Here is a 9,687-nt window from a genome sequence, read left to right as displayed (position 1 = left end):
AAATATTTCTAGATCTTTTTGAAAGACTTCAGAATCGTACAAAATTGAAGGTATTTGAGTTGTCTTACCACATCCAGTGTCCCCACTTACAATCAAGACATTGTTTTGTTTTAAAGCATTAATGATTTCATCTCTCCGCTTGTAAGAAGGTAATGATCTACGAAACTCCTGCAATTCCCGGTACCTCTGATTTTGGGCATTTCCCTGAGGAGCTTTCTTTAATCCTGGTTGTACAACAACCAAATGGCGATTTCTGAGAGGTTTCGCAGCTGTTGCCTTCAATTGACTATACATCTTTCTTAAAAAGGGACCCAACAGCAAACTGATTTCATTCATCCTTGACTTTATATATTCATCAGGAAGCCTTTGAGCACCTTGATATCCATCAATCGTTTTTACACGATCACCATTAAGAGCCGCAATTTCTCGATCTTTTTCTTGATTTTTGATGCTTCCAATTTTTTTTAAGGTTAAGACGCGTTCGGATTTGCATCCCGCTGAGCGATGGTGTAAATTAAAATTTAATGCAATTTCATGTACCATATGACGTTCCGCAGCAGACAAAGTTGGGGGAAATGACATTTCTTCTGCATTGGGATCATCTACAAAGGCTTTCACCATGGCGTAGAGATTTTTTTTTGTCCAGACACCTTCCTCATTACAAATAGATACCTTTAAGTTTGCTACGGCCGTGACTGGGACAGAATTTTGTTCTTGAAAAGGATTCTGATTCACAATCATCCCACGACTGCTTTCATGGCGCATCCTGTCCATCTGATTCCTGCTCGAAAATGTAGTTCTATTACCTTGAGGATGATCTACTGGCACATTCCCAAAGGCGGATGAGTAGTTTCTCTGAGTAAAAACATATCGAACCGGGGGTGTCTGGGAAACATACTGAAACATCCCGTTTTGAACCGCGCCCGGGTAAAGCATTTGTTGCAACTGCGAGACATGAAACGGATATCCAGTCGATATAGTGTTAAGTGGAGGCGCCGCAAAATCGGCAGGATGATTATTTCTTTTGTGTGTCCTTCTACCGGGCATTGGGCACAGATGAATCACGCCTTTCAAAATATATATATATGCTATGAAAAAAAGCAAAAAAAAAAAAAAAGATTAACGCGAGCAAGCGTAATTTTTTGATTAAATTCAGGCAGTAGCAGCAAATATTTTAAAAAGAGTTGTATATGACAAGCACGCCCTTATAATAACCCAAAGAAAAAAAGGGTGCGACAAAAAAATAAAAGGACTCAGAATCACAATTCATAATCCGTATCTTCTGGCGGGTTATCCTTCGGTGATTGATAAAATTCCTCCACTGCATGCATCAGTTCTTCCAAAAGCAAGGAGTCTTTAAGACTCTCATCAATTGTTTGGGATCTTCTAGCATCTGAATTAGTTATTTCACGCATAACAACATCTCTGCAGATACCCAAATCGCATTTATATGATGTAACCATTAGTTCAAGAGCAGCAAGATTACCATACATCCATCTACTCAGTCCGACATCAATAGCAATGACGCTATCGTTACAAAACACTTCCACATGTCCTGATCTCTGGGGCGTATGGCCTACAACTATCCTTTTTGCCCCAATAAAAGAAAGCATTTTTTGAATACCTGTGCAGCGACCATTCGCCGCATCCGTTATCATTTTTCGTGTCCATAAAGGGCCAGAAGTACCAAGAAGAGGGTTTCCGTAATCTTTTTCACGAATCGCCTGCATCGTTTTTTTATTTAGCATCTCCACTCCCACAGAAGCAAAACGCTGATCAATACCAGCATGAACAAAGACGGTCTCCGCGTCAAAATACAGTACATTGAATTTGTCCAACAGAAAACGCCCAAACGTACCACTGGGTTCAAATGCACGCTTACGCAAGGTTTTGCTCAAAAATCCACCCATAGTTTCCGGATGAACATAATAAAACTGTTCTTGAAGATTAAGTAGCTCGTGATTACCTAAAAGCAGCACAATATTATCACTCGTATGATTTGATTTGACCTGTTCAAAAAGAGAAAAAGCCATCTCAAGAACTCCCAAATCATCCTCCCCACGATCTATCAAATCGCCCATCTGTATAAGGGTTGATCGAAGCTTCGTATGATGTCTTTTATGCAACTCAATCTCCTTCTCATCCCACATCGGCTTCCACAACACCTGTTTGTCGGCATTGGAGGAATAAGATACAATACCTGCCATGGATAAAATTTGCCGAAAATTTTCAGTATCACCATGCACATCTCCAACCGCAATAATGCGGTGAATTTCAATTGGTATTGCGTGAACATCACCGCCGGATGCCGTGCCTTCTCCATAGCAGAAAACTACAGGGAATCCTAGAAGAATAACCAGTAACGGCAATAAAAACTCCACCAACCTCATGGAAGGCTTTAAATGAAAGTAGAGCTCAATAAAAGGGTCAAAAAATTTTTACAGTAAGAGAAAAGCAGCAGCACCTGTCATACACTGAAAAAACTGAGATCTCAAACATTTTATATACATAAAAAACAAAAATGAGGTTGAACACTCATTTTTTATGAAAAAGCTCAGACTTCAAACACAGAAAAAAAAAATAGATAAACACCATAGTCAAAAAGAAAAATTTCGAACAAACAACCCCAGGCATAACAACAGCAAAATGAGACATGATCCCCCTTTCCAAGGCGTACTGCAACACGATCCCGCGCGGCCTCGGCAAGCGCCGACAAAATTATGCAGCGTATCCGCCATCACCGCTCGGGCGGCGCTGACTTTGGATAGGTCCCTCGCTCTCAGGACCTTTTCGCCTCCTTTCTCGTAAGAGCGCGGCGTCCAGCAAATATTTTCTTTCTAGTTTTACCAGCGTCTAGCTATAGAACGCCAACTGAGTGCCGAAGAGGTGGTCGAGCAGCGACAAAAGTTTCCTGCTTTGAAGCAACTGCCATTGAGAGAACTTTCCGTGGCGAAGGTCCTGTTCAATGCCCAGCCGTTGGCGCACAGCCAAGGTGCCTGGACATTCTAGAAGCAGATGGTGCAAGGTTTCCTGCGGGCCAATTGGCGTGCTTGTGGAAGCTGGCTGATCCTGTGGTAGCAGAGATCGCCTCCTGGCACTACTGTTTCGATGTCGTGTGGCGTCTGGGTTGTGTGCGCAGCGACTTCTGTGCTGTGCGGTGCTTCTCCGTGTGGGGAAAACCATGTCACAGAAATCGCATTTGAGCTCGGGAAGCGGTGGAGGATGTTCCGGATGAAATGACCGACAGTGACTGACGAGATTCGAGAATCCCGTCAACGTAGAATCACAGTACGGACATTTCTCCTTCCGACGGCGTGTGATGGTCCGTCTCCTTACTGGAGAGACATCTTCCTCCCTTGCCGACGGGGGAACAGCGTCCGTCCCCGGTGCAGTCGGATCGTTGTTAGAGCGCATATATGCAGACTGTTCTGGTGAGATGTTGCAGAAACGGCATTGGTTCGTGCAATCTCTCACAGCCCAGTATAGTCGACCCCAGAGCTCAGATTCGCCGCACCTTGCCCTAGCGAGGTGAACCAGCTCTTGACGGTGAAGAACTTCCTGAGTGATCAGGTCCTTGCCGCTGAGATCGGATGGCCTTGTGCCGCAAAGCAAGTAGCGATGAGTGTCTTGACGAATGGTACTACGCCACTTGTTGGTGAGCTGGGTAGTAAAACATGTCAGCAGATCCGTATGCCATAAAGGTGCAATTGCTTGCTCCGTGTATTGTCCAGTTGCCACAGTCTGCGTCGCATACTGATCTGCAAGCTCGTTAGCATGTACTGCGCAATGTCCGTAACAAAACTGCAGGCGCACGGACCAGCCAGCACACGTCAGTGTCAAAAGACGCTGCCAGATCTGATCCTCCGTCCAGTCTGTTTGACTGAGCGGGCCCTTGTTTAAAGCCGCAAGAAGGGACTGACTGTCTGTAACCACAAGCAGGGTTTTATGCCTGTGTTGGATGCGAGGAATAATCAGCTTCTCCAGGGCAAGGAGCAGCGCGCGGGATTCCGTCCTGTAGCTGCATGGGCGTGCACCGCAGTTTATACTGGCCTTTTCTATTATCTCCGATGAATTGAGGGATGAAAGCAGTATTCCAACCCCGGCTGACTTGGGAACGTCTACACCGCCATCCGTCGCGAGTATCCACGAACGATGGCTGTGCAGCGCTAGAGCCTCTTCGCTGACTCTGCGCTTTTCCCTTGTCAGCTCTTCCTCGTCAGTTATTGAGTGGTCTATCGGAAGTTCCACGCCAATGGTGACCCAGTGAGCGGAGGCCGCAAACGAGGGAGGAATGGAGCTGCGAAAGAACCGCTCTTCGCGTGGTGAGCTCTGAGTGATGCCATAGTCCTTTGTGTATGCGTCTACGAAGGCATATAGCTCGTCCCGAGATAATGGCGAAATGCAGAAACCTGCGCGAGGCGGTGGCTCAGGCGGGGGTCTCCGCATCCAGTCCATCTGACAAGCGCGTGTGTTCTCAAATATGGAGAGCCGCGCGCGCTGGCAGAGGACGTGGAGCGGCGGCATATTAGCCTCTAGAGGTGCGGATTCCGGGTCGACAGTGCTCGGAACTCCGCTGACAATGCGTGCCAGGGTTGCATACGTCTTCTGCATCTCATTCTTCGCTGGATCCGTCGCTACTGCCCATATGAGCTCGCTGCCATAGCGTAATTTGGAAGCACCATATCCAATGACGAACGTGCGTAGGTCATGTGGAGATGGTCCCGCCTCTTTATGCGCTATGCGGCGTAGCTGCGATATCCTTTGCGAAGTGGCAGCGCATTGCTTGGAGGCCGCCGCATTTAGCGTCAGTCGTGGATCGAGATCCATGCCAAGAAGCTTCGTGGTTCGCGATGCCCCCATGGTCATGACTGGGATTTGACATCCAGCCACTACCAGCGGCCAATTTCCTTCACGATCATAATCTGATTCCGTGTGCGTGGAAAGTGTGAACCAAGCGGCTTCACACTTTGACGGGCTAATGGCCAGGCCATTTTCCTGACTCCACGCATGCAGTTTTTTAAGAACCATGTTGGCAGTGGGAATGGCGTCTTCCCGGGACAGCCCCTTAACGATAATAGAGAGGTCGTCCGCATACATGTCTGCTGTGACACCCGCAAAGCTGTTCAGCAGATTGAGAAGTGGGTGTACGTAAAGGGAGAACAAATATGGTCCCAGTACGGACCCCTGAGGAACTCCTCGCAGCATGGGACGCCGATCGCTGTTTCTGTTACCAACTCGCGTCTTCGCGTAGCGACCACATAGAATGTTTTTAGGCCACCTTCTACAATTCACCCCCGGAATATTGGCCAGCAAGCGACTGAGGACTCGATGATCTATGGAGTCAAAAGCCTTGCTGAAATCAACCAACACCAGCAGAGTCCGATGGGGTCTGTAGTGGAGTTGATTACCAATACCGCTCTTCTTGGGAAGGTTCACTTGGAAATAATGATTTCTATTATGCTCCACTTCGTGTATCAGGTGTGCCCGCTGCATCGTCGTGGTGCGCATACTACGATATGCATACTGGTGGGGGTGTGGCGTCCACACCCAGAGCAATCTCTTCAGTAACATTTTCTCAGCAACCTTACATGCAATGGAAGTAAGGCTGATGGGTCGATATGACTCAAGCAGTTCCGGCGACTTACCGGGTTTTAAGAGTGGGACGATGGTAGCGCGTCTCCACTCAGCCGGGATCGCACCGGTCGTCCAGCTGTGGTTAATGCAGCGAAGAAGGAATCGAAGACCCTTTGACGAAATATGTCGTAGCGCCTCACTGTAGACTTCATCCGGTCCGGGGGCCTTGCCACACGGCATATTACGTAGCGCAGCAAGCAGTTCCGTACGATTAAAAGGTGCATCAAGAGGGGAGTGAAGATGAGCAACTAAACCAGATGTGGTGGCAGACTCGTAGTTGTCCTGCGGCTCGGAACTAGATGAGAGTGAAAAAACTGAATTAGATGTAGCGGCAGACTCGTTGTTGTTCTGCTGCCCAAAAACAGAAGAAGAAACAATGCCCAAAGATGTGTTCTGTCTTTTGATGCCTTTGGAAAACCTTACTGCCTTGTGAGAGGGGTGAAGTGGAAAAAGATGCGATTGAGAGCGTTCGCTGCTCTCCTTGCTGTTTTATAAGTGTGTTGACCATCTCCAAACAACAATGATGTAGGAGGTGGAAGTGATGCCCTTTTTTCGTCCGGAAATGTATTTCCATGCGAGTGGTTCGCCTGGATTTAACTTGCTGATGCGACGTAGATACGTGTTGCGCAAGCGCTCTCGGAGTAGGAGGAAGAATTGGCTCCTTGTCCGTTGCATTTCTGCCTCACGGTCGGGCGTCGGTAACTGCAGGTAGCGGGCCTTGCTGTCGGTGGCAATCCGCTTTGATTCCATGAGAGTGTCGTCCCAAAGCCTGGGACCATCCTTGTGCATGCCGCGGGGGCGATGTCGTCGATACGAAGTAATAAGCGCTCTCGTGAAAGCTTTAATGCCGGTGGACTGCTTTTTATAGTCATATGCCGGAAGTTGTGCGTCGAAGTCCTTGATGAATAAATCCCATTTACACTTCCCCAACTGTAGAACGTCTTAGGTGCCGAAGGGGGTGCCGAAGGTATGGTATCCATAAATGCCTGATGCAGCGTAAATGTTAGCATATAATGATCGCTGAGTGGCGACACAGAAGCTGACCAATCTGACACAGTCAAATGCTTTGACCATGTCAGATCGATACAGGATCGTTCTCTTGTGCCACGAACATACGTGATCTCACCAGGGGTGTTAACCAAGGTGAGTCCCGCATCCGTGCACAGTTCTAAAAATTCTGCAGCAACCTCGCTTGGAGAAGACTCCAAGAATGGCTCCCACTGTGGGTGATGCATGTTGAAATCCCCGCACAGCAGGAGCGGCGACGAGGCTGGAAGGCAGTTAATAACCGCCTGAAGGATTGCGTTACTTGCGGTGGTGGTCTCATATAGGCACTCGCGACAATAAGATCACGGTTCTGGTCCAGAGCAACCTGAACCACCACCACTTCAAGGCTGGTGTCGTGCTGAGGGATGGTGGGGGGCGGAAAAGAGCGATAAGGCTAAGCGTACCGCGCGCCTCGGCCTGCATGATAAGAAAAGGCTTCCTCTCCCATTTCCCTCCGGCAATTTTAACGTCGCCGGAGTCTGGAATAAAAACGGCTTCCCATCCATGGAGCGATGCATCCGCGATGATGGCGGCTGATGCCTTTTCGGTGGGCTTGTTGTTTCGCTTACGATTGTTCTCGATGATTTGTCGTAATCTCTCGCCCAAACCAGCCACTGACGGCGGAAGGTTCGCCGGGGATGTCTCCAGCACAATCCCCCGGTTAACTGCCCATAATCGTCGTCGCACTGCCTTGATGAAAAAGTGGTAGTCGCATAATTGCGTGCCCAAAATGGCAGCCGCATACAAAAAGCTTGACGCCATAACCTCCATTTCCGCGATGGTTAAAGAATTGGGCGCTGACATGGCGCGCACAGAGCGGACAAACTTGTCACTCAGGGATACCGCACGGTGAGTTTAATCAAATTGCACCCACAGAAAGGTGTAATGCGCAGGGCCCGATTCGCGGTCCTCCCTATCGTAGCGCGACAACTGTCCGCATTACGAAGCACTTGGGCTTCCCACAATGTCGCACCGCTTTTCGACCCTGCAATGCGCATATTATCGATCCAAACGTCGACACGCACCAATGGAGGTGCAGCCCAGAGGGGGTGAACCACCGTCGTCACCCCCGCAATTGCCGAAGTAATAATAATCTGGAGAATTTCTGGGCTGACCTTGTATCCGATTGGGAGCCGTGTCGGCTCCACCAGCGTGCCGTCCTCCACGCGGCATCGAAAGAGATGCCGAGTCTCCCGCGGTAAAGAGACTTGAAAAAAGGATGCCTTTAATTCCAGGCAGGAAGCGGCCTCAGCTATCACAGGCGGCAAATAATGGGAGATATGTAAAAGAGGAACATTCGCCTCATAAGGGACGTCTCTGTTCTTGTCGCGCGGCCACGCGATCCATCGTCGTCGTAAACCGGTGGTTTTCTCCTCCACAACCAAAAAAGGTATTATCCATCCGACTGTTCTTGCAGAAAAAGCGTCCTCGATAATTCCTGCTTCCTTTGATAATCGCGCGTCGGCTGCTGGAATCCTCCGTGGAGTTTCGCGCGCCTTACCGGAGGAAGGCGGAGGGAAATGGGACCGCCCGACGCGTCCCCAAACTTGCATGAGTCTCTCCAAGGTAGCCGGTCGCACCCGGCTCATGATCCAATTTGGTATTCAATACGGGCACGTTGACTCGCTGTAGCGGGATGGTTCGTGTTCATCTTGTGGAGTGGTCAGACGCGTCCTTGTCGCGCGTCTCGTTATTGTAGCAGCATGATTGTGATTAAAATAGTGGAAAAATGCTCCTCTGCTCTCAACCACGGTTACTGCCCTTCCGCAGTGTCTCCCTTCACATCAATGCGACCAGCGACGACACTTGGGTCAGCATTGTGGTGTACTTCCACAAATATCGAACCGTATTCTGGGGAAGGTCGAACGGATTGACGTGCTTCACCAACTGCGAGATCACGTGTGGGTCAAAATTGTGCGTCCCCACGGTTTGAGCAGCGTGCCGCAACGCACCGCGTTTCGTGGAATGCGCCGTGGCACCCCAAGGAGCCAGAGCTCGTTCGACTTTGGCAGCCGTCAGATTCGTAAGCTTTCGTTGTTTCAAAGTGTCCTGCATAACTTTATAATGTCGAACGCGTCCTGCCCTCGTATCCTGACGGACCGAAAGGCGCAGTGGGGATCCGCTCTCGCCGTCTTCGGCGCCACGGACCAATCCAAAATTAAGGCCCCGTCCGCCTCCAGTGTGAAACTGTTGGGAGTCAAGGATGCAATCTCAAACCAACAGCTCGCCGTTATCCACGCAAGTCGTAAGACAACACGTTCCTTCCAATCGGTCCGGCTGCGGATAACTTGATTCATCTCTTCCTCTGTCAAGGGGCGCGCCTGTTTCGTCTCCGATCGCGCCGCAATTTTTTGTAGCCCCAGAATCACCATGCCCAGCGGGGTTGAATTCATTCCAACATAGACCGCAGCATCCTGGCGTGCTGCCGTCGGGTCGATGGCGCCACATCTAATATTGCCATCAAAAGGCCGCGCAGCTCTCCTCGTTGATCGGCTGTTCGTGCGTGCGGCATAAGGTTGTAAATTGCGTGCTAGGGACATTCCCCGCTCCCACGCTGACGGCGCACACATTTCTCAAGCCACCTCGTTTGCTCTCCTCATATTGGCCCAAAGCGGAGATGTCGGTGATTCTTCGTACCACAGTCGAGCGTCGTTGGCGGATAAGCTCCATTGCCCTTGTCGATTGCGTCGGGCGATTTGAAAGATCGGGTGGAGCGTCGGCGGTGCGGTGCGACTCCATACAGGAAGGGATGGGGCTGGTTTCTTCCGCCTTCATAAGCGGCCGGCAGCCCCTCGCCGTTTTTTGGCGGTCGTCCGTGCTGCAAGTCATTTCTTCTGGCTGGGCTGCGCACGTTGCATGTAGACGCGTTGTGTCCACAAATACGACACAATCGGCATCGCAACAGTCGTTGTTGTTGTTGTTGTTGGGTGGCTCGCCGTTACGCGAGAGGCTGGGTTGCCCTCGCGAGGGTGTCGGCCCCGTGAACAGCCATGTGAAGGCGGTCGC

At 49.9% G+C, this 9,687-nt stretch overlaps 2 protein-coding genes across 2 annotated transcripts, besides 6 other annotated features; both read right to left on the bottom strand.

Moving 5' to 3' along the window:
• On the bottom strand, positions 1-1,047 carry Tc00.1047053508323.199 (ATP-dependent DEAD/H RNA helicase, putative; the record flags this gene model as incomplete). The annotated part of the gene is made up of 1 exon (XM_808083.1): positions 1-1,047. A coding segment is annotated over one exon (1,047 nt), but the record flags the coding sequence as incomplete, so codon positions are not given.
• Positions 1-3,583: a sequence feature (heterozygous, Esmeraldo-like haplotype).
• Positions 1,260-2,390, bottom strand: Tc00.1047053508323.190 (serine/threonine protein phosphatase, putative; the record flags this gene model as incomplete). The annotated part of the gene is made up of 1 exon (XM_808079.1): positions 1,260-2,390. One exon carries the CDS (start codon positions 2,388-2,390, stop codon positions 1,260-1,262), a length of 1,131 nt encoding a protein of 376 aa, XP_813172.1.
• Positions 2,830-7,052: a mobile genetic element.
• Positions 3,584-6,358: a sequence feature (areas not merged during assembly with more than two copies in the genome that could not be assigned to a particular haplotype).
• Positions 6,359-7,769: a sequence feature (haploid, Esmeraldo-like haplotype).
• Positions 7,045-9,687: part of a mobile genetic element that runs on past the window's edge.
• Positions 7,770-9,687: part of a sequence feature (areas not merged during assembly with more than two copies in the genome that could not be assigned to a particular haplotype) that runs on past the window's edge.

This window comes from Trypanosoma cruzi, genomic scaffold, assembly GCF_000209065.1.
Source record: "Trypanosoma cruzi strain CL Brener 1047053516775 genomic scaffold, whole genome shotgun sequence".
NCBI classification, from domain to species: Eukaryota; Euglenozoa; class Kinetoplastea; order Trypanosomatida; family Trypanosomatidae; genus Trypanosoma; species Trypanosoma cruzi.
The sequence above is the reverse complement of the archived record's forward strand: the minus strand, read 5'-3'. Positions and strand labels throughout refer to the sequence as shown.